The following is a 26,266-nucleotide window of genomic DNA, read 5'->3' as shown; positions in this document are numbered from 1 at the left end:
ATAGCTCAAACCATCTGAAGTACGAAATTGTTCTGGAAAACGACAACTTTTAGAGACACATACAAAATACTCCTGAAGATAAAATGATAATTGATATCTGCACTGTTACATCTTCCTGACAATTTCAGTAACCCTTCTTTACTGTTAGTGTTTACCGATAAAATATCTGCAAACACAAAAGGGCTATCCGAATCATTATCGCCATTCACCTAAGATGACCTTTGAACCCCCGTCTAACCCTTCGTCATATGATCACAAGATGGCGGATGACGAAGACAGGTAGGCTTAAAGGTTATGTTGTTCCGTGTAAAAATGAACGTCATGCTCACAGATATGGCTAAATAGCGTTGTACAATGCGTGAGTTTTGAACAAGCTGTCTGATAGAAATGCAAACCTTCGCCGTGTGCGTCAAATACGACAACAATATTTACCAGTGCGTAACGAGTCGCAAAACTTGTTTAGAGTCCAGTCAAGTCTCCACTCCACAGTGATTTATGTTCTATCACCCAGAGTGTATACTCAACAAACACTACCTTGTTCCAAGATGCTGGGAACTTGTCATTGCTTGTAGGGATGCTTGTAAATGATCATACAGGCTTTTAGTCGGTCTTGGTGTACAGTAAATTCTGCATCGTGTTTCCAGCTCGACAAATTTCAGCGCAGCATGACGTCTGTTCGATTGTCCATAAACAGAGGGACCGCCTCACTGTCTATGGTTAATCGGATATCGGAGTACCGTAAATACTGTTGCTTGATTAGCGGAGTTAGAGTAGCATATAATTGTTATTATTAAAGTGGTAGTATATTTTGACAGACAGTAGACATTGTCTGTGACCCTGACATCGTGTCAGTAATATACCAACAGACAGAAGCTACGATCGACGCTTGTAAGTTTACATGCAATAATCCATAGATAGAGACACAGGGACAGTTATCAACAATAGTCTTCCGCCCTACTGTCTATGGGCATGGCTCTTCCTACCTCCATGCTATGGGTAAGGTGGAGCCGCACATTGCCAACACAGTTTTTTCAAAGCTATATTTCTCATCAAAGTGGACTAGGAAACACCATACTATATATCTTCAAAAAGCAGAGAATCTAACCTTTAGTATGGTAGCAGTAGTTTACTCGAAGGATGAAGGAGTGTATGTTCAGGGTAAAAACCTCGATTTTGGTAATAATGGTAAAAATTAATTTAAGTCAAAAACTTAACACTATTTTCTGAAATGTAATATTTTATTTTTCACTTGAAAGAAGAGTATTTGTACAAAAAACGACTATTTTGTTTTGTGTTATCTATCCTCATTCTAAAATGGCATGGGTTGAAAGACTGACACTCAAAAAGTAATTAAAATCATGATAAATAAAATTAAAATGTCTCTTATTCAAAATGTTAGAACTTTAATGCCAAAGAAAATGGTCATTTTGTTATATAGCATTTAAAAAACATAATATGAAAATTTCAGAAAATATGACCCAGCCAGAGTGGAGTTCAGTTCTTTGGAAATCTTGAAATTGGGAGAAAAGAAAAGCCAGAAAATTGGATGATTTGCATACATTTGCATAAATTAACACTTCTTTATCACAATTTACGACTGCTTGACATGCTAAAAGGTGAACCCAATCAATATTTTAATCTTTGGTTAACAAATTAATAAAAGTTTAATGAATATTTGCAAAAAAAGTGATTTTTTAGCAAAATGCACTGTGTTTGGTGTAGAGTCCTCTAAAATGCTTTTTTAAAACTTTTACCAAATACTGATGATAATGATTTGGTTTGATTTGCAGCACGGACCATCAGCTCTTCTTTGTGTTTGACACGTCTGCAATGCAGCGTGAGGAAGATGACTTGAAAGACGCCATTGTTTACCTCCATCCACCAGGGGTAAGTCTCATCTGCTATCCTCCAACATGGTGTCACATGGTAGTAATACAGAAATACACTGATTTGTAAAAACAAAATCCTGGTAGGATTACTACCTAAATCGCAATCAAGGATTATCAACCACTGCTCAGCTTTGTTATCACGCAAATTATATAATTCAGTCGTAATTTCAATGTCAATGTCTGTGTTTTAAAAGTGTACAATATTTCATTCATTTCTTCACATTCTTTTGCAAAATAAATGATACAGCATATTGGTGAACATTATGATATTCAATTTCATTACACTTTATTGTGTATTTGTTGTTCGCAAGGCAAGTAGAAATAATTTATTATTGGAATTGTAAAGTGTTTTTCGTCACTTTCTGTGTAGTATTTTAAAACACCATCAATAGTGCCTATCTTGATTGTTGGAGAGATGCTTAAATACTTTTTGTCATGACTGAAAATTTCTGATCCATTTGCTGTGATTTCCATTTTCATTTATTCAGTTGCTGACAAATCCGGCGCTGTATGAACAGCAATGTAATATCTGCGGTCAGCTGATTGGAATGATTCGATGCGTACAGGACATAACCAAGTCGCCGCCCAAGAGTTTTAAACTGAAACGCATGAAATTTGCCGTGGAGTATGATGGCGTGTACACCGTGGTAAGCTGAGACATACCACTAGTAGACAAAAGGTGTTGGTTGTTGACCCTGAATACGCAAAATCACCGTTGCATATTGCTAACTTCAAATAGTGAAATATTGTAGCTCTTCTTGCTCAAAATAAATGTTTGGGTAATTTCCAGTACTTTTGTTCTGTATAGAGGGTACAGTTTCCCTGTTCTGCCCTCAAATCATATTGAAATGCCGAGTGTACAACTTACCAGCATAGTCTCTTATAATGTGTAATATCCAATGTGTTTGTTTACAACTGAATTTAGTCCAGGCTAGAATTCATTTGTCAACAGTAACATAGCATATTACACACAGTGCATTGTCATTACAAGGTAAATTACTCTGTATTAACCCTGGAATAATAAAAGAATCAACCGTAAAAATAATACAAATGTTATCAAAAGTTACTGCCATTGTCCTGTTCATTTTCGGAAACACTGTTTTGTTTTCGGGCTGGAACATTAGATGTTATGAGAGGGTGGTTAGATTGCAGACATGCAAAGACTTTACTCAGTTTAAAAATTCCAAACTCTTTCAGCTGACCCCATTCACCACCATGGTTTGGCCCAAACCCATTGTTATCGATGTTGATTATGGACCTGTTTACTTGGAATTGGGGATGAACAGGTCAAAAAACATGGCTGCAACAATTTTTAGGAATATTTCCCCCACCAATTTTTTTTTCCACATGTGATCTCCTCGTCCCAAGACCTTATAGTTGACCTCGTACATAGCTAATATGTGCACATTACAGACAACAGAAATAAACAATCTCCAAACCAAAATTGGGTGAAATTGTGTTGCATTTGCTCTGAAATTACATGGCAGTCTTTGTTTTGATGACTTTGTTTCATGAGAGTTTACTTTTTTGCAATAATATGAGGATATAATTGTTTAATAGAAGATGGGTTAAGATGAACAAAGTGACAGAAACTGCAGACTCTTGAACTGTAACAGCTCCTCATTGGCATTTGCAGTATGGCCCTTTCCTGACCTGATTTTTAGCTTAGTGTAGCCCCACTTAGCAACATGTATGACTTTTGACTGGCCAAGCCAGACTGTCTAGGGCTCGTCAGTGTTGATATGAGATTAACACTTTGAGTCCCTTTTTCCCGCCAAATTTTAGCGCAACATTTTACCAATTTTTATGAATTTTTCTGTAATTATTTTGATAATTTTGAACCACATGGTTATCGCCCTTTATCGGCTGCAGTTTCTTATCAAAATTTTGGCAAAAATCTTAAAAAAATTGACTGGGATATATTTTTAAAGGCGACAAAAATTGACTGTGGCGCTCAAAGGGTTAAGCTGTGCAGTAAACCAGGGACTTTGAGAGTCAATAGTGTTGCAAAATCTCACTTACATGTAACACAACTTGTTTGTGATGTCTGATATATGCAAAGACCTTGTTTATTTGCAAAGCACTCAAGCTTGATTTATTTCAGTATGTGTCATAATTTGGTTTCGGGATGTTGCAGGTATTTACAATCTTAGTTTTTAGCTCATATTTGGTATGTATATAAATACTAAAAAGAGCTTATATGGTGAGTAGGTAGCGTCTGTATGTCTGTATGTATGTATGTGTGTATGTATGTATGTGCGGATGTATGTCCATCACACGCAAAGGCTCCCATACCGCCAAAGCTACTATCTCAGTATTTGGTGTACAGGTAGATGCAGGGGTTGAGATGTGACATTGTTCAAATGAACATGTCAGTGTCAAAAATATGCAAATGAGGTAAGAGAAAGGGGAAATCCTGCAAATGTGCAGGAGTGATGGCATGCCAATGACTGAAACAGGCTACTCCACTGACTTTGAGTCATTTCCTGTCATTGTTTATGAACTGTTACATATTAACAGACCTGCTCAAACTAAGAGGGACTAGTTATGTTGAAACATTCTCTGCTATGTATGCTGCTAAAGTTGACCTCCAGTACCTAAAGTTTCAGACCTTATTTACTTTTGTCATTCTTCTTTTTCTGGTTTAAATATTTCTCGTTGTTTTTCTGGTTGTACTGTGCAGAAATCATTGTCATAACATCAACGCAGAATTTTCCTGCACTGAACAGATAGAAACAAGACTTATTGTTGATCTTTGGTACCCATACTGGTATGTACCAATTCTGATCAAATGTGAGCGACACCGTATAATTGCGGTATTTTTAAGTACTAAGGGGATCCATAAAAAGTTCTCTGAATGCTTATTCCAGGAAACCAGGAATAAATATACCTCATCTGATAGCACAGGGAACAGATGAAAGGACCCTGGGGTGGGGAGGAGGGTTTTTTTGTGCAACAGTTTACCTTATTTGATTTTATTAATTTCGACTGTGATATTTCAAATAAAGAGTTCAACTCCACTCCGTCTGACTGCTTTATATATTACCGACAAGTCCTTATCTCCTCTCCAACTTGTGTATACACCACTGTAATTGCTTATTTTAATGCGTGTGGGACGGCTGTGGTGTTGACTCAATCACTTAATCCGCTGATACAGGCAGCGGATCAGCAAGTTGGCAATGTTTTCGGAGCAATTATACTTCGTTCATACAGGCAAAAATTGAAACGTTTCAGCGACTTTATTTGTGATTTGTAAACACAGGGGATTAATAGTTTGGGTCCGCTCGTGTCCATACTCACAAAATTAAGCCATTGTTTTGATATTTAAGACGTCTTAATGCGCCCTCTCGAGTTCAAAAGGTGTGTATGGCCAAGCATACTGCATAACAAGATGGCTGAAACGAACGACGTCGTACTGGCTGTAAAGAATGCGAAAGAGGCTCCCCACCGAACTATCCAAAATGTTTTTTGTGTCGAGTTTGTGTTTATTTATTCGTTTCTAAATTGTGTTCCTACATTCTTATCCGATTGTTTGTGTTAATAAAATGTTTGTTTCGCCTCGCCATAAGCTTTCCTCACACAAACAAAACATTACCGTCCACACTAATCCAAACTTCCCTACAAATATCCGAGGCGAAACAAACATTTTTATTAACACAAACAATCGGATAAGAATGTAGGAACACATTTAAAACGAATCAAACACAAACTTAATGACTCAATCGAATATTTTTGTTCCCAATTAATAAATCATATAGACAATCTCAATTCTCGGTTTATGGCAATTTTTGATAACTGATAAAAGTCTTTTCATCTTCAACATTCCATTCTAATTTCACCTACGGTATATAATATCCTAACCTCCTGTGACTTTCCTTCTAAACGTTGATTTGCCTTGTGCACCAAAGAGATGCTGTATTTTATGCCAAACGATGAAAAAATATGTGAAGAAATAACCATGTATCAGTCAGTACGGCAGGCGAAACCCGGACGGCCATACCGATTGGAGACAGAGCAGAGTAGATCGAAACGCAAACGGGTGTTATTATAGGAAAGGCGGTGACTTATTTTACAGCTGAATAAAATGCTGTCTCTGGTTGTGTAAGTCTGTTGATCGAAATATATATTTTGTTCCCAGTTGATTAATCATGGGGGATGGCAGTCTCGATCTCCCCTTTATGGTTCGATATTTACTGACTCGTTCCCTCTCATTTTTGTCAATCAATGAAAGCATTTTCGTCTTCCATATTCAATATTACTTTGACCGATGTTACATCCTGACCTATACTGTCATTAGTTTTGACCAACGTACAAAGATATTGCCCATGCGTCCGGCTGATGAGATGTTTTGCTAAACGGTGAAGAAATGGGGGCCCGGGAGACATCGATGTCAGTCTTTCCGGACTGTTTACATGTAGCTAATAGGGGATATCAAAGGAGATGAATCAGTTAGTTGAATAAAGCATAACTTTTCGGACTTATTTTATGTCAATTTTGTCAATGTCGGACTTTTGATTCAAGAGAAACCAGAATCACCTACAGAGATGTCTGTATTAAACACGACGCACAATTGGGAATAGTTTGTTATGCTACTGTCGGTCTCAGTCGTGGTGTCTCTCCCATAAAATTTCGAAGCTATAGGTCTACACCTGTCGTTTCGATTCACAGGTAGCGGTACACCGATGACCAGATATTGTACTGTTCTTAAAACTAGTCTAAGCAATTTTACGACACTGCACTATTTGCCATCGTGTCTCCCCGTGAACGTCCTTGAATCTATGGACGTGACCATTGTTTTACTGCGCCCATTAGAGTGTAAACCCCTGTTCGTTACCAGCAGAATACTTTTTAAAGTTCTGTACATCAGTGTACACTGTGTGTATAAGCCCTAAACCTAGTTTAATTCAATTATGGAAAGGTATTAAGAATAAGGGTCGTTACAGTTGCTAAAATTGCGAGAAAAACGGCACTTTTTACTCAAATAGTCCTATTCACAAGCTCTATTGTTTTAAATCACGTCCATGGTGTGCTGTTGATTTTCATTCTTTCGTGCAATTTCATTCGCTTGAAGCAATTATCCTTTCATTTGACTGCTCTGTGGGACTCTTCTGAATATGTTTTTTGGATAAAAAGAACTCTACAGTGAAAGACATAAACTTCGACGGTGATAGGTATACAATATCGGTTCGATGTGTGAAGATATACAGATTACAAGTTATTTTAGAAGTTCTCAAAACCAGTAAAAATAATTCTGCGCGCCACTTATTGATAATTTCTTCTTGTGAACGTCCTTGAATCCGTGACCGCGACCATTGTTTTCGAAGTGTTCGACGGTGGATGATCGGTAGATTAATGAAGATATATGTTACTGAACTATCGTGTGATTGTTTAATAGCATGGTTAGGTAATAGACGGTGTAGTCTGTAGAGGCGATACGGCGAAATTCCACGGCCCAAGGGAGCGTACATCGCATGGTTTCTTACAACGAACCATAGACAGAGCCGTCGGTTTCCATAGCTACTACGTGAAATCCGGCCTCACCGATGTCCCGGGCCGATGTCCCTGTCCTGATTCGGAGAACAACTTTCAAGCTGCGTGTTGAGGTTCAGATGTCCGATTTTTTCATATTCAAAAGGCTTATTGATTTACAGAGAACGCCCGTCTTGTTTTTAGCTTTAACTTAGCGCAAGATGGCAATTGAAAATTCAAAGCCAAATAGCCAGTGGGAAAAAAATAGACGACTCGCTCTCACCAGCGGTCGAGGTCGCAATGAAAAAAAAATCGAAGTCTCTGAAATCGGTATCATTGCTCCGCCATGTTTATTGTTGGTTGTACGGCCAGTTTAAAGTCACAGACTTTCTTCAAGGTAAAGTTCATATAATTGCCATACCGCGAAGTTCCCTGTGCATTTCAATATGTCTATTTGGAAGCAAAAGCGCCACGGACATTCGATCGATGGTGATGAACTTTCTCCAGGGCGTGACATGTCACCAGTTACGAACTTTACCGGTTTTCGATACGAAATATGCAATATATTATCAGCGTTGTTCACGTTGTGTTTTGAGTTTGATATGGAATATAACAGGAAAACACTAACAATTAGAGTGACGATAGAGACCATGCCCGATACGGAAAAATTGACATCAACTACTTGCATTGAGCAGTGACCTGAAACTTCAGACTGATATATAAATGTCGACAATATAAAACATTGAAATGCCGGAGAGAGAGAGAGGGAGAGAGAGGTTTACGCGGTCGCGAACTGATTATACTCTTTCGGATATGACTTCGGTGTAGACGATACACAGACATCGAAATGTACACCTACTTTCCAGAAATTCGACTAATCTTATAATAAAGAGTGGAACAAATCCAAAGTGTTGGTGGAAGTAAATCTTCAGATGTTGGTTTTCTAAAGTTAGATAATACTTACAGAAATATGGTCGTCATAGTCTTCTTTTAAAAACTATTATCTTCAACACCACGTTTCTTATGATCGGTGATGTCATTTTTTATTATTTTTACAAACTTTCAATGCATCAAACGCTATAAGACTATCTCATCTGCCTGTCAAGGAGTTACAATATATTTCCAAGGGCTGGCACACGATGTCAACTTACGTGTCGTCCGTCGAGCGGCCGGTGGCAGTCTCACAGATTATTCCGTTTGTAATTGCGGCCACTTTGATTTTGATGTGACACCAACGTGCGTTTGAGGTTTTTTTGTTACGAAATTTGTCGACCTCACAAAATTTCACAGTCCATGCTTTGAAGCAGTCTCAACATGGCAAAAATGTCTCGCTTAAATTTCATCCTCGTCGTTCCAAATTAAATTCGACCACTAAATTATTTCGGCAGTTTTAATTTCCTATTAATTCGACGTTTTTCAAATCGTAATGAATTTTTTCTGGTCGAATTGATAGGGTTTTTGGTAGCAAGCTTATCTCTTCGTCGGACCAGTATACCGCGAGATGTAGTACTGTGTTCGGCAGCCATGGCGAAAGTGAATATTGTATATTGGTTGTTGTTTGTTTTATGTTACAAATACCTGTCGCGTGAGGGCGTTTGAAACGCTTCTGAAGCGGCTCAGTCTGTCCACACAGCGATTTGCGGATAGAGTTAATCCCTACAACGGCTCTGGTCGGGCCGACTAAACCGTCTCAAATCTGAAACGCTTCAGAACCATTTCGGAGTGTCCACACATAACTTTCTGTGTCAGTATTGGCCCAGAACCGTTTCAGAGACGTTTCAATGGCCTGTGTATGAACGGCATATTACAGTGGTGTATACACAAGTTGGAGAGGAGATAAGGACTTGTCGGTAATATATAAAGCTGTCAGACGGTGTGGAGTTGAACTCTTTATTTGAAATATCACAGTCAAAATTAATAAAATCAAATAAGGTAAACCGTTGCACAAAAAACCCTCCCTCCCCACCCCAGAGGACTGATTTCTTTCCCCTATGCTGATAGCAGAATAAACTGAATATACGACAGCACTCCAGACTAAATAGCTGTCAGTGGTATTATTTTGTAATATACAGGGATGGATATATTTCTTGTTGGACATTCCATCAGTCAAACATTCCATCACCATTTCATTTTGGTATCTTGTTTTGCAGGCGCTGGCGGGGAAACTAAGCGAACCGGATACAGTGTTGGCCAACAGAATGAAACGGCTGATTTCCATATTTACATTTTATCATGGGTCCATTGAAAAAGTTTTGCAGGTTTGTGCTGATATTCATCTGTATATGTCTTATCATTCGTGGTAATTTTCTCCGAAACTTTTGATCAATTTTCATCTGTTCAGAAAAGAGCGACTAGAGATGTGGAACACTAAAACTGTAACTGTAATTGTAATCTGACGTGTTGTTATCCAGGTATTATTTCAGCATACGATGATGCATTGTAAATCATCGTAATTGACACTAGGTACATTTCATGTATCCTTTTCTCTTTGGAGAGTGCATAAACAGAAGCTCTTGATGTTTGTGTGCAAGTGAGAGACAGAGGATATTATAACATGTTTTGCTCATGCTGTGTGCAAAAACAGTGACCCTAGCAAGTTAAACATATCTCACTAGGTTTCCCATGACCCCTTGTACATTTAATAGTGGGCATGTGGTTAGAATGCACTGTGTGTGCCCAAACCTCTATACAATTTCTAAATAGTCGGGTCGCGAAAGGTTTATAGTAAAAATAAGGCTTTGCAAGGCCTTTTGCTTGTTATGAGGCCATTGTGTTCAAAAGCACACATTCATGTTGACAAAAGGACAATTTAATAGCCGGATGTACCGGTAAATGGTTCTACTCTAGAAATCTGCAATATGTTCACAGACTCAATACGCTCAAAAGATCACATGATGGTGGTATAAATAAACCCATGTGTGCAAGCTTGTAATGGAAACACGTATTTCCATGCGCATTTGTGCATGTGGGTTTGTTAGTACGGTACATCTGAATCCCAGGTTTAACCTATTGTTTCATACACACTTCAAAAACAAGACTCACTGAATGATTTTAACTTGGACCAAACTCTTATTTTTCTCTGATTTCCACATGAAGGCTGAAGGCAATGACAGGAAATCATTCCTTGCCCAGATGGCAAGAATTTGGGAATGTTATATTCCGTATGTTCATCACTACGGTAACTTAATGGCAGCTGTGTTCAATCCATTGGCAAGAGTCAAGTTTCCCAAGGTCAGTGATTTCATCCCGTAAAATACTCGGAAGCAGCTATGTCCGATATCACATACAAGGCAGCCTTTAACATATTTCCTTGTCATTTGTTTCGTAAAATATTGCATCATGCTTTAATGATTATGTAGGGAATAAGTGTAATACTAACAGTCAGAGACATGGAGTGATCATCTTTGAGTTGGAAGACTATTATCAATATTGTTTCGTTATTTGTTGACTAATCTGTCAAATAACTGCACCTGTGTTGATATATTTAGGGAGTGTTCTTGTTGATTTTTATGTTGGTCATCAAATGTCATTCTCACTCTGACACTGACGACTAGTGAATTCTGGGAAATCCATAAATAAAATGATTTGCAGATTTCTGGTCCACAGAAAAGAATTATGTCAGATTTACTCATGTATTTATTTATTTATCTATTTATTTATTTGGAAATACTATGGAATCAAGTTCCATTTACAGGTTCCTGAAAGAGCTCAAAAGAATACTCTAAAGTATTAAAACATTCTGTCATTATGAACAAGCCAACAAAAAAGCAAAGAGCAAGAAAACGAAGGAAAATATTTACAAAACTAAAACTAATTGTAGAATAGAAATTGAAAATGAAACAAACAGATTAGGGAATGGTTAGCAGGTCATAAATACATACTCAGGTCTAGCCATGAATGCATGTTAAAATATGCTTTTTTAACTTTTAAAACTCAAACAATATACAGTGTTATACCTTACCGTTAAAAATACTTGACCATCAATATCTGTGATCTCTCCTGTAGGGACATCCGTCTTTGTTTTTGAAAACGTCTCATATGTTGCAATATTGTCAGAGTCATCACGGTGTTATGGCTGGCTGTCTTATTTACAAAGATAGGTAAGCTATGCGCTTTCATCATATTGAAGTTTAAGTTCATCATTTGTTCCGTCTACAGGTGCATCACCATGCCATTGTTTCTGCAATTCACGGAAACTTTAATTCCATTATTGTTTTTTACACAGTTAGGTCGCTGTAAAATTTGGCTTATCATTGCCAGTTCTTTTGAAAATAACCAAATTAATTAGCAGCATCTTGCTCAACACCTGAAGGAGAGTTATTGCAAACTTGTTAATTTCACTGAGGACTGTTTGAAATGATAAGTGAAACTCAGGGCCTTGTCTGTATGATCAACAATTTAAAAACCATTTTATGTTATTGATATTTGGTATATCAATCAGGTATTCATAGCTTATTGCTAATTGTCTGTGATATTTACAGACATGTAAGTTGACTTTTATACTTGAATTCCAGTGTTCTTTGGAGTGTATGAGAAACAACACAGGTGAAACTTGTTTTTATTTGAATTGGATTGTGGATATAAACAATCTCTGTGTCGATCTCTTATAGTGTCTTGTACAGCCAGCTGTCAACGGATCTACTATGCAAGCTATTACTGCTCAGACCAAACCAAAGCAATGTGAGTATAGTATACTCTCTGGTTATTTGTATTAAGCTGATTCTTGTAGATCACTTATTTTCCATACAACCCGACCGATCTTAACCTGCTTGAGTGTAAGCTAGATCTAGAATCTTACTGGTTTTTTGCTGGCTGTTCAAACTCGAAAATGCTGTTCTAACAGCTTGTACTTTAATCCTGCCAGACAGTATCACTTCCCCTTCTGCCGAGTTAGTAGAAAGCAGTATTGACTGAAATGTATACAGAATTTTGCCTCCTTTGTATGGTATGTTGTTGCAGGTTTGGTCACAAAAAATCTTATTTATGGTATCTAGGTTCTAAGGAGCCTTCAGATATTCAAGTGCCTGTTAAAATGCAATGTATGGGACCTGTAATGCCTCGCTGGTTTTAAAACACAGGGACATATGATCTTAGCAGGATAAGGGTTAAAGTGAAAAATCTGTCCCTTCACATCTGGCCTTTAAAATTTGAAACATTGGAAACGTTTTGATAATCTTTAATGGATGTAAGGGAATGCTGGAGTGTGCTTGTACTGAAATCACATTACAGTATTTGATTGTAAATTTATCAGCAATGCTTTACAACATTCATTCATAACATTCATAAATTCTGATTTTCAGGTACAGATAAGTTAGTGACATAGACAGTAGAAGTTAGACTGTCTATGTTAATATTAAACTGTAGTAGCTGTAGACTCAAAGATTCAACCAAGTGCAGGCTCTCTGGCTCTCTGGCACCCCATGACCTCTGACCCAAAACTATAGTTAGACTGTATGGTAATATTTTGTCATCTAATATTTTGTTCACTCTATTTTTCTTCATAGCACCCATCCAATGCAGTCAATACAGGTAAACCATGAATATTATTTTATAGATTTTATCCTTCAGGATGACCAAACACTCCCATTTAGGTAACCGTTAAAATCTTGTATATTGGTATCATCTAATTTGTTATTCTGCTGTGATTTTTTACACTGAGTAATGGAGTACTTATTAATTTCTTTCTTTTTTTTCATGAAATTCAGATTTCCACGTGCCAGTTGGTGTTCGAATACTTTCAGTATATTTAACAAATCAGGAATATAGGAAGTTAAATCAAAGAAGAGTACCCAAACATAGGAAGCCAGTCTACGCCATGATGACACCGACGATTAGGAGGTCACCTGAGGTCTCACTGCTTGACTCTGCCAGGAGATACCAGGGTGATTCACCCAATGTGTCGTTTCATCTGTCAGGGAGCAGTCCGGACATTTCGGCTATGTCGGACTTTGAATCAGACTTATCATCCAAGTACGTCAGGTGGTCGTCTGAGAGCAGTGAAAGTTTGCCCAGGAAAGACCCTGACCTTGTCAAAGTTGCTGTGGAGAGCGCCCCCAAGAGGGATGAACCAACGACCAAGGAGGTTGTCTCGGAAATTGTAAATCAGGACTCGAGGAAGCCGGACAGGCGTGTGCAGCAGAATGATTTCAGTGTTGAGAAGTTAACTCACTTGATCAAAACTATATCAGGAAACTGTCTGGAGGACCTTGCAAAACAAGATATGTCAACGAAGAAGAGCGATGTTGAACAAGAACCAGTGGATGAGATCAAAGAGGAGCAAGAACGTAGTGATGGAACTGATGAGAATAAAGTGATGAAGAAGTCTGAGTTGCACTCATCAAGGAAGAGTCCCAACGGGTTAAAGTTACCATACAGGGAGTATGAGATCATCGAGGAAAACGAAGGATTGCCTTTTGCTAAATATGAATCACTGAATTCACTTGATGATGTTTTCGACGACTCTAAAAATGAAATTAGTGAACATGTCAATAGTCAAAGTAAAGAGTTGACTTTGACACAAGTTACGCCTGTTGCCAATGGTGGGGGTGATCGTTTCACAGTGAACAAAATTGAGTCACTAAGTGCCAATGCAAATCTACACACTGTCAATGCTGATGGAGACGCTGGCAGTGTGTCATTATCAAATGAATATCATAGTCCTCGCACACAGGACATTGAACAGGAAAATCTGTCAGCCAATAGGACAGGAGACGGTGAGACAGTTCTGCCAGACAGGAATCCTACAAAGTTTGAAAGAGTCTTTAAACAAGATGAAACATCAAGTCTCAGTGAACCGGAAGTTACCGAGGGACACAACACTGGAGACTTCAGTCCGGGAAATGTAGAGAGACAACAAACTGTCGAATCTGATCCAGGAAGTAATCACCCTCTGGTGTCAGAAATTGGAGAGGACAGTGATTCTTTTCGCCATTCTGGATTTGATAGTTTTCATGACAGTTTGCAAACTATAGATGACATAGATGAGGAGGTATGGAATGCATTGTATTCTTTGGTGTCATTCGAAGTGAAGTTAGTGAATGAGAAACCCATCCACAAATCTGCATTTTCATGTGATTGTCAGTTTCCACACAGAGATTGAAGCATGATGTGGCAGCAGTGCGATGTGGATAATTCTAACCAAGCTAGAGGTTGACCGCCCCCCACCAATCTCTGCTGCAGGCAAATTTAAATATTCCAAACTTGGACATCTTTCAGTCCTGTACGCGCCCCGAACTGTCACAATAATGTGGTGGACGTCTCAGATTTTGATAGGAGCTATTCAGCTAGAGATCGCACTTTCTGTACTTTGGTAAAATAATACATTATACACTAGTAAAAATAACATATAATCTGCTAAAACTTTGACAATTGGATCTGCAAACCTGACAGCCATTAGGGCATACATTTTGAATCATCGATTCACACCCATGTAACCATAGACCCTCGAGAAAAACGTTTTTCTTGAGGTCTATGATGTAACCTAGTGTAAGGTGTTCATGGAATTGAGGATAGATATTGAAACTGGTGTATTTTCATTTATCTAATTTTTTTTTGTTCAAAGTATTAAATATGAAAAAGACAGAAAGTGTATACTTTTGAAAACACGGCATACCCAAAAAGTGGGTGTAAATGTCGTCTATGGCAGAGATAAGGTGGCTACTGCTGAGACTCCCCAGCTAGGTTATAATTATCAGGCCGCACTACAATCTGTGTATGGAGATTGGTGATTTGTATTATAGAGAAATCACTACTTTCTTTGGCTACATTCAACTCTGCCACAGGCATATGGAGTGTCCACTGTGGTATGTGCCGAAAAAAATTGAAGGTATGACATGGTTTTTGCCTTCTGGATGGTGAATCTCATACAGTATGTTTACGGTTGAATAAAAAGTTTGGTCAGTAGCTGTATACATGTACCTCTTGTGTTTAATAATGCCTAAGTTTGAAATTTGCTGCCTGGGTTTTCATCATAACATTGGCTCAAAACTCTTTCAGCACAGCTGTGGCATACACAAATATGTAAGAACAGCATATTGTGCATGAATAAAAAAAGTTTATGATTAGCATGTGTCACACTGGGACACTACGTATTTATCTATCAATGGAAGGTGGCAATGAATTACGTCAAATTTTATCGGCTTTACAGGCCCAGAGGACAAAACTGTGTCATGCCTTCCCCCTTTACATTACTGTTCACTGAGCACTCCAGACACTTGTGATCTCTGCAATCTAAGAAAATCTTTACAAATTCAATCTTTTCTTTCCATGTTTTGAAAAAGTTCCACTTTCATACTTCCCTATTGTCTGGGTCTGTTCAGAATGTGTTTAGACTGCCTGCAGAGTGGTTCAAGGAGGGGAGGTAGTGTATGTGAGACATACGTGTACTAGACTGCTAGTTTTCATAAACAAAATAAAATCCAATTAAAATATTTTCAAGATGAAAGATATGTGATATCCTGGTATCTGGTTGAAAAGGTTTAGTTCAGGATTATGCATTCTTGTTTTAACTCTCACTACCCAATAAACTGACAGGTTTGAGATCAAGGTCACCTGGATTCTATACTAGAAAGTACAAAATGTCGATATCAACAACTGGTATTTCTTTTCGATCTCCACAGAATGATAATATCTTGAAGGATGTAAGTCTCTACGTGCAAGGACATTCTAACATAGTTTTGTTGTTACTACTGGAGAAGAAATCTTCCAAGGATGAGAGAATAATTCACTCCTTGGTGAGTCATCCTGCATCTTCCTTCTACTTTGAAATTAAACTGTGTGACATCATGCTGTATGTTTATTATGAAGTTCAAGTTTACGCAACTAATACTCTATATTACACTAAAGATAAATGAGAGGGGCCTACATACTGTATCAAATAATTTTAACCTTTGCTGATTGAAAATTAAGGTGTTGTATTATAATTTGTTCAAAACAGAAACCACTGCGGTAAATTATTTGTTTGATTTGTTTGCAATGTCTCGTATCTTGTTAAATGTGCAATCCACTGTCGTGTAACAGATTGTGGAACATAGATATTTATTTCAGAAGCATTCCTACGTCCTGTCATGCTTTAAAGTGGAAAGTAAATACAACAGAGAAATGTGAAAAATTGGAATACCAAAACATTTATTTTTAGTTGACATATGCCATTTCTCACAAAGTAAGCAATTTATTTGCATGTTATCATTGGAAGTATAGACATAGGTCCACTGGTCAAAACATTGTCCACAAAAAAAAAATGAATAATTGATTTCACAAAGCTGTAGAATTTTTGCATTAACATTTATCATGATTTTCAAATTTTCTTCAGTGGAAATCTGTTCTACAACAGCTTGGTGAGGTAGAAATCAGTATACAACATGCCTTGGGTAAAGACACTAGTTTGGTAAGAGCATTTTCTATCCATTAATCTACAAATCATTTAACAAATGATATGTCCACACACTTGAAACAAAAAAATCACACATTAGGAAGTTCTTTCAATGTTTCCTTCATCATAGTGTAATTAATGCAATATCTCTTGATTTGGTATATACATACATTTTACAACCCTCTAGTTGAGAGAAAATTGAGTTGCGCCCAGCAAAAGTTTAAACAATTTTTATTTCCGGCTATAAGTCTGACAGTGCTGCGTACAAAGTGCAGTTTTACCTTTCAGGCAAAATAGTTAATGCTGTGTTTCCAACTTTCAGGTAACTGTGTCAAACTTTAAATGATTTTCTCAAATTTACAATTCAGTATTTTGCACTTTGTTTGTCCTTTCAGAACCCTTCAACAAATTACAACTATCTAGTTTACGATGATGATGAGAAATCGTTGACTGGTGAGTATATGACCTTTTTCTGTCCATGTTTAAGGACAACTATTTGACTGTCCTTAAATCTCAAATTATGATTTGTTGAGTCTTGATTTGTGTCACGTTTCGTCTGAAATTGACCAGTCATACAGCTGGCTCAACCAAGGTGAAAAGAAATGTCCATTAGAACTGACATGACATTGAGAACTTTTCTTTGCTCATTGTGTGTACAGATTGCTGTCAATTATAAATTGCATATGTTTAACTAGATGGATATCATTCCTGCCATTTTAGAATTTTTTGAGAGTTTTAAGATTGGTCAGAAATAATCCCCATTTACATAAAAACTTACTGACCGTAGACAGCTCAAAGATGGTTTTTACAGTGTGTGTTTACTTAAGACATGACTTATTACTGCTATAAATACATGTAGATATGACTTACAAGTACTACCAATTCATTTATAACATAAACGCTTGAGCGACGTGAACTTTCATGTCTACACAAGTCAGCTGTAGAAAGCTTGTCATATTATCAAGATAAATGTAAACACTGAGACAGTAGGTGTAACATGGTAAACTTTAGATCCTTTTCCCCTCTGTAACCTTTGACCTCTTTCAGGCAATCTGCTCCAACCAGTGGTGCCTACAGAGCATGCTCTGTGTGATGTTGCCAGACTGATGCATCATGAATTTGAACAATCCGAGTTGTTGACTGATATGACTGTGAGGTAGGTTTTCACCGCAGGCCAGCGGTTTTTCTGCTTTTTTTTCTTTCTGTTTAATTCTGTTCCTGTCCACTTCTTTTAATTCAATGCCACCATGGCTGAGGTGCTCCAACCAATTTTTTTCCCATTTCTGAACTAGAATGGTCAACTCAGGGTCTGAGTTGTAAAATGGTAGGGTTAACTCAGTGACCTCATTTACCTTTTATTGAACAATAGCGTGATCTATAGTGACCTGATGACCTAAGGTCACTGTGTTGAAACGGTGATAAAAGGGAGAAAGAGTAGTCATAACTCAGTGACCGAATATTAAATAGAGACACAAGTCTGGGATCTGGTCTGCCCAGAGATGACTCATGGTGTTGGTCCATGAAGCAAGGCACTTCTCATTGCTTCATTGTTACCCAATGGGGTATGGGTTTCTCATCCTTTGATAGGGCAGCTGCCATTGGATGATGGATAGAATGCATGAATGAATTAACAAACAAACAAACGAATGAATGAATAAATGAATGAATGAACAACAGTGAGCAAAGAAACAAATAAACAGGGACATAAATAATAGAGAAATCAACCGATGAACGATGGATGAAAGAGCTGATCATACCTCACCAGCATGAACCTACATACGGTACTCTCCCACTGTCTGAAGTGATGAAGTGGTCCTTGTATACAGGGATCGAGTAGCCTGTGTAAGGGTGAAGATTCTTCATTTCACAAATACGATATTACTCTGAATGATAGATTCTTTTGTTTTCATCACAGAAAACCTATTTGATTAATTTAAGTCTCTTCAAGTTACAGTTGTCATAGACTCACTTAGCATAGATAGACTGCTACTGCATATCCACTTTTCTGAGGTAAATTGAAAAATTTCTCATCTCATTCTTCCATCCAGGAGCTTCTCTACTGTGGTGTACGGCAGACACACCTTGTCCCGTGAGACGTACTTCCAGCCCAAGGGAGTAATCGGACCAAATCTTGGCGCTCCGTCATGCAAAGATGGAGCCATTTTGCTGGAGTCAAGTGCCAATAGTAGACTTGCCTCAGACAACGATGTAATCCTATTGTAAGTTACACAAATAAAGAGTACAATTCGATATGAACTGAGGGGTTTTCTACCAGCTATTCCACTGTTCACTCTAACCTTGACCATACAGAGCCCCTAGGTTACTGGTGATTGGTGAAAAATACTTTCTTGTCAACCAATCTTCACTGTGGCCCTTTGAGCTCTGAGAGCCATGATTCCTTCCTTGAGAGCAACTGAACTCTCTATGTTGGAATGTTTGTGAAAAAATTAAGACTGACTGTCATACAGTTTTCATGGTTGTTGCTAAAGCACTTGAATATCAGTACAGAGGGCGAATGTAATGGGTACAGATAATTTTATACATTATAGTCCCGTGTTTGGGCTGTAATGTTTTTATTACATGCCTCTATTACATAATTTTCAATGTAAGTTTTTTGGCTTATTTTCAAATGACAATCATATGATATGATTTCCATGGTCGATAAAAATCCTTTAAAAAACAACAATTTTCATCATTGTATGGCACATTGATATATTTCAACCATTGTTTATGGTTTATAGATATTTTTTTCATAATTTCAGAAAATTTCCAGGCCTTGTTTTCTATGCAAAACATGTAATTTGATCATTTTTAAATTCCGAAGTTTTCAGTTTGAAAACAGTTTTGGATTGCCTTCAGTGAAACGATAACTGGCCAGCTGCAATATCAACAAGTACCATTGAAAACCTATAGGATGTCTCATGTTTGATACATAAGGCATGTAATACTTTAGCTTTTGGAAGATCAAATGAACCCAAAAAATGCAAATATCAAAACAGATGAAATGGAAATAATCAGTTGTTTCTCTACAAATTCTTCTCTGTGATGTTTGGGTCCCAGTGTATTGAATCAGTGAAATCATTGGAATATTTTGCCAAAATATGACAAGATAGATGAAAGCTTAGTGGAATACCTATAGTTAAGGCCAGTACCGATCTTTTTTGATGATTTTGAGAAAATTAATGTCTTTTTGGAAAGCCACTCATTGCAAAATACTGATCCTATCTTTGTGGTGACAGTTGATGTTATCAAGTTTGTAACTCATATGAAAACAAAAAGTATGTCAACAATATTTCAAATCACAAAATTTGTTTTCTTGTAAAATGAAATGCAGTATTGGACGTAATCATTTTTCTCAATAATAATATTTATAAAGGATTGTTGTTGTTTGATATGTGTAAGTGCAATATGTACATAATTGAGGTTCATCCATAAGAAGTGAGTGTTTTTATACATGTGACCTTTGAACCTTGGAAAGTTTTGATTTCTTACTCGTATACTGGACAGCTACAGAAAATGCTAATAGAAGGGTTAAGATAGGGAGAAAGCACACTTAGTGTGTTGCAAATATAAATACAAGCCATCTGTTTAGTGGTCTGCTATGTCTAATAGTAGTTAATATTGAAATACTTGGTATTTATCAACTGTAGAAGACTGCACATACATTTATCCTGAGAAAATGGCTGCCACAGTATCTTTCAAATTTTCACGCAAATTTCTCCGTCTGTCACTTCATTTACAAGATAAAGTTCACATTCAAGGCAGTGTATCCTGTAACTCTTTGAAGTTGTCCCTTGCTGTGTACTTGTCAATGTATGATTTTCTTACCAAGCAGACAATTGAGCAAACTAGATGATTTTTTTGTCTGTTTTCCGTTTTGAAATTTCCTGAAATATGTGTGAGTGAGGTTTGTATCACTACATCAAAAATCCCAATTTTTTTTTCACATGTCACATAGAGGTGAAACGAGCATCCACCAATGAAGTGTTAGGTTTGTTTTAAGAGGACAGAAGTCTGCCAAAACACAAGATGAAGAATCAAACAAAATTATTGGAAAATATAGCATTAGGGAAAGACTGCATTAACTTGCATGGTACCTGAAACCCAGGTCTTTACCTAACCAACTCGGGTAACAAACAAAAGACTTTTAATCCCCCAAGGTGTTAATGTTCCATTGTTACGTTTATCTTATCCAGCTGGTGCTATTATAGGAACAATGGACTCACTCAAGATAATCTATTTGCAAATGTTGACATAGAGAATTATCTTCTGATAATTAAGTAGGGAAGTGGGGTATTCCAAAGTTAATGGAGCTTTCCCGTAATGGGGAGCAATGAGCTTTCAGATCACTCACTTTGAATTTACTGTTTACATGTTTCCCAATAATTTTGTTCTGTTTCTAAATCAGGATTTCTAGTTCTACTCCCAAAACTTTGTTGAAATACTAAGAGGTTCACCTTTCAGACATAGTATGTGTGTGTAATATACAAAGGTATGATTGACAACTAAACTGTAGACTTGATTTGAAAACAACAACCATGGGTGTTACACACCATGTGTTATGTTACTGAGGTTTATACTTTTTTTATTGCAACATACTTTATGGAGACGAACAAGAAAATATGCTTGTTTTCTACAACCAAAATACAGAAAATACTATTAAAGGTTACTGCCTTTGTCCCTTAAACAGATCACCATGGGAGATTTGACTATGAACCTTCCTGAAGATGAACTCTGTTATAGTGGAAGGAACAACCACATTATTTAATTTCTGTTGGTGTAAATATTTTCAATGAATTGTTGAACATTGTAGATGTATACTATTTAAAAACAGTAATAATCCTAAATTATATTTACTGTAGAGAATTTAGCCTGGGAATGTGTACAAAGCATGATGTATATACAGCAGAGCTGTCACAAGTGTTTGAATTATATATTTGCATGTAGACCTGTTATCCAATAGGTGGGGGTGTTTCTGTCCATATGTGTAATGTTAGCACCTTGATTTGATGCCAAGGGTATTTTAATTTGTATGTTTTCTGACCGTGCAAAGCTCTGGAAATTTTATTTACAACTGGAATTTTTTCAAAGTAGTAGCAATTCACAAGTGCATTTAGTTGGCCATGATGCAATGTTTTCATTACTTTTGTTTATCAAAGCCATAGATTTTTTTAAGTTTGTCTTTCAGTCAAAATTTGCCACCAGTTCCTGTTTTGGTAAATGTAATGGACTGCCCAGTGTAAACCCATACCTGTGTTAGGAGAATTGTTAACTGTCAGACTGACATCAATGGTCCTAGACACCAGTTTCATATCCTTGATCTGATTTGGTTTTGGAACATGAGCCGCTGACTTCACCGGTTGGAAGCATGGAAAACGTTCTTTCATCTCCTTTCAGAAGTATTAACATTGCTTCCTGCTATTTCAAACATCCTGTTATATTTCAGACATTTCCTCATATCATAGTGGCAAAATTCAGCATTCAGTATTTCAGCAGTGGGTAAACTGTTGCTCAGAGTAGTGAAAATATGTCTATAGTTTTCTGACTAAATGACAAGGGAATTCTAATGCATTTGTAAGATAGAGAATGTAACTAGGATTATAAAATTGCCCACAGGACCACTTGACCTAACCCTTCACCAACATGGTTTGGCCCAAATCTATTGTTATCCATGGTGAGAGTGGACCTATTTATGTGGAATTGGGGGTGAACAGGTTAAAGGACTGAATTGATTTACTGAACCCTGTATTTATCAATAAAAATGTACTCTGATGTTAACATTATGTGGAGTATGAAAGTTTCCAGTTTGTCTCAAATATTTCATGCTGTTGCCATAGTTTTTTTAATTTTTATGCTAGAATGTACACCCCTTGTACCCAGTTCTCATGCTTCAAAGAATCGCCTTTTTATTTTGATTTAAAACATCACACATGTATTATTTCTGGCTCTTGGAATTGAATATTGTAATATCAAAAATGTTCATATAGCCAATACACTAAGTGTGTATTGCTTTTTGCTCTTTTACGTAACCATGTGTATTTTCTCATTATTTCACAATTACATAAATCCAATTCATGCAGGCATATATTTCATAAGAATATGGAAATTTACGTTGTGATCAGATCATTTTGTAATGAAAATTTTTCATAAGTTTGGTTAAGTTGTGGACACCTTGTTTTTCATTTATTTTGAAAAAATTTGGCAGCTATACAAGGAACAGGGACTTTCATATCAGAAAGTATTCTTATTCTTTACCAGTGACTTTTTATGAAAAATTAGTAATTTTCAAGTCCTAAATGAATTTAAAATTGGAAAATAGTGAATTAATGTAAACTCAAAAGATGTCACTAGCAGTGAATCATTAGGATGAATGGAATGAAATTCTTAATCCCAAAACGGCAGTGTGAGGGCGCTCTTCAGGGTACTCAGAATTTGGTAATTTCATGTTTTTGTCTGTTCTCAGACTGTTTGCTTTGTGCCAACCTTATGCATGAAGGATTGTCAGTGTTTATCTTAGTAACGATGAATTTTACAATGCATCCCACAAACTGTCCACTGATACCAACTTAGTAGTATGCTGTCACTGCTACAAAATAGACAGATTTGGAAAAATTTGGCCCTATCTGGTATGAAATTCTTATTCTAGTGTGAAATTTTATTAGTTCTATGCATTTACACAGATGCAACACTTTGCAAGCAAATGAATAACGAGTTCCCCTTTAGAATTTTACATTGGACAAATGCCATACTCAATATAGCCGTATACAGAATATTTAATAATGTACTGAACCAGAATGTGTTCAAATCCTCTCCTGCCGTCATTGAGAATTTTAAATTTGTATTTTTAATTTACCACTAGCATGAAGAAAATAAATTTTCATTTCTTACCTATCATCTTATGTTTTGAAACTTTTTTCATCCAGCGCTGTGTTAGGACAAAGTGATTGGTTAACATATCAGTGTAATTCAAGCTTTTCATTCAAGACATTTAAGTTGCCCAAACCAGTTTATCAAATCAAAGTTTGAAAAAATGGTAATTTCTTTTAACACATGCAATGATTTTAGTCAACAAGAATACTTCAATACATCTACTTGCTACAATGATATTGCGAACAATGATTGAATGTGAACATGAAATTTGATAAATCCCAAAGATGTGGATGCAGAACTAATACAGTGTTCAGGGCCAGTTCATGGCTATGACAACTATTGTAGTAAGGGGAGAACCATTTGATTTCTGGGGGGGTATGGAGGATTTTGAGAAAAAAAAATTGTCACCAGGTGAAATAGAAGGGAAAAATTATCCTGTCATGGCTAGAGAAAAAAAATGTTATGACAGACAGAAGTGAAAAAAAAAATTTTCACAATGAAATGAGCAACATTTGGAAACCTTATTCTCATGTATTCTTTGCCGGCATGCCGCCATTGGCGGCGCAAATGTTTTTACCACAAGCAATTCTTATGTTTTTTTCCAGCACTTATGATATAAGCATGCACTACATAGGTCTATGTTACACCTCAGTGTGCTCATTGTTTTCCTTTCTGATCAAATATTCCTATAGAAATGTTTCAGAGACGACATTTTCATGAATTACGCAGGAACATAATGTGAGCTTCAAAATTTTGTGGAGGAGTGTAACATGCTGCACCCTACCTTCAAATCACGTTTGAACATTCTATTGACAAAAATCTCATAACTTGACTTAACGGTCTTCAAAGGTCAGAGATATAGTCATAACAGAAGGCTCTATTTCAAAACCAACACAAAACCAACCGACACGTTCCAATATTTTTTTGAGAAATTCGTGTCACCCAAGCAGCACTGTCAAAGGCTTTATTGAGGGTGAATTCCTCCGACATGTTAGCACATGCAACAACAACATGGACTTCATGGAAAAGGTCAACTTTTTCACACAAAATCTCAATAATGAGATTGTAAAACAGAAAAATCTCGTATCAGACAAATAATTTGACCTAATAGAGAGTCAGCTGTACCTCACTGATAAAGTTTCGAGGAATGACGTCACAACGAAACTGGTACACACAATGACCTTGAGTCAATGCTTTCATCCAAACCAGCCTAATTAAACATTGTTAAAAATAACTGGAAAATAATTGCAATGCATCATTACCTTGAGTGGCGTGTAATTCTTGTTTCTAAAACAGCAGTGTGAGGGCGCTAGCATTTCATGATTTTGTTTGTCCTCAGACTTTTTGCTTTGTGCCACCATTATGCATGTAGGACTGCTAATGTTGAATTTATCCTTGTAGTGAGTTTTGTAATGCATCCAACAAACTGTCCCCTGTATGGTGTCACTGCTGCGAAACAGACAGATTTTGAAAAATTTGGCCCTATCTGGTGACAAATTCTATTGTGAAATTTTATTGAGTTCTATGCATTTACACAGATGCAATACTTTGCAAGCAAATAAATAACTAGTTTCCTTTTACACTTTTACATGGGGCAAATGCCACAAATACAGCCGTATGCAGAATGTTTAATAATGTACTGAACCAGAATGTGTTCAAATCCTCTCCTGTCGTCATTGAGAATTTTAAATTTGTATTTTTAATTTACCACTAGCATGAAGAAAATTTTCATTTCTTACCTATCATCGTAAGTTGACATTTTTTTGTCCACCGCCGTGTGTTCGAACAAAGTGATTAGTAAACATACCAGAATAATTCAAGCTTTTACATTCAAGATGTTTTAGTTGCACAACCCAGTTCATCAAATAAAAGTTTGAAAAATGGTAATTTTTTTAACACCTGCAATGATTTCAGTAAACAAGAATATTAAACTACATGTACATGCTCTAATGATATTGGGAACACAACCCATGATTGAATTTAAATGTGAACATGAAATTCGATAACTCGTAGAATTGTTGACTCAGAACTAACAGCAGTTATGTAAATTGTGCTCATTGTACAGTGTACACGGCCAGTTACAGCTATAACATTCATTGCAGTATATACCTTGTCTGAATCAAGCCATCTTCTTGTCTCAAGACAGGTTTATATTCCACAGTAAGTGAGGCTACCCACAATGCTCCATGATCTGTACATACGGAGATCACTCACTGAATTGAAGCAAATTTCTTCTGTACACAGAACAACTCGGTCCATATTTCAAAATTCTGGCAACATAGTTCTGATAATCATAATTTTCTGATTTCTCACTGTGAATAATGAGAAGATCAACCCCTTTTCCGCGGAGGAGATAGCAATTTTGTAATTTTGTCGACATAGATTTTTGACAGTCATCCACAATATTTTCAAGGAACTAAGGGAATAAGTTGCATCTGTGTTGGCAAAAGAAAGGGTATTGATTTTTTAAATGTTCGTAACAAAGGAAATTTGCATGTCTGACAGGTGGTATGATGAGACCATCTTAGTTGCTGATAACTTTATCTTGACAGTGTGCAATTTTTAGCACCTCCAAACGTCAACTTCTCATTCAATTTACACTTGAATTGTAAACATAATCAATAATTTTGGAACATAGTCTTAACAAATAATCCTGAACTTAAATTGT

General features: G+C 36.8%; 1 protein-coding gene across 1 annotated transcript; it reads left to right on the top strand.

The window, feature by feature from the left end:
- The first annotated feature begins 245 nt into the window (after positions 1-245).
- On the top strand, positions 246-23,622 carry LOC139145575 (BLOC-3 complex member HPS4-like). Its single transcript, XM_070716809.1, has 14 exons — positions 246-279; positions 1,791-1,887; positions 2,378-2,536; positions 9,509-9,616; positions 10,455-10,589; positions 11,364-11,458; positions 11,969-12,038; positions 12,863-12,887; positions 13,064-14,346; positions 15,977-16,090; positions 16,669-16,743; positions 17,124-17,181; positions 17,776-17,884; positions 18,777-23,622. Exons 1-14 carry the CDS (start codon positions 260-262, stop codon positions 18,949-18,951), a joined length of 2,523 nt encoding a protein of 840 aa, XP_070572910.1. The 5' UTR covers positions 246-259; the 3' UTR covers positions 18,952-23,622.
- Positions 23,623-26,266: the final 2,644 nt, after the last annotated feature.

This window comes from Ptychodera flava, chromosome 12 (genome assembly GCF_041260155.1).
Source record: "Ptychodera flava strain L36383 chromosome 12, AS_Pfla_20210202, whole genome shotgun sequence".
Taxonomy (NCBI): domain Eukaryota; kingdom Metazoa; phylum Hemichordata; class Enteropneusta; family Ptychoderidae; genus Ptychodera; species Ptychodera flava.
The sequence above is the reverse complement of the archived record's forward strand: the minus strand, read 5'-3'. Positions and strand labels throughout refer to the sequence as shown.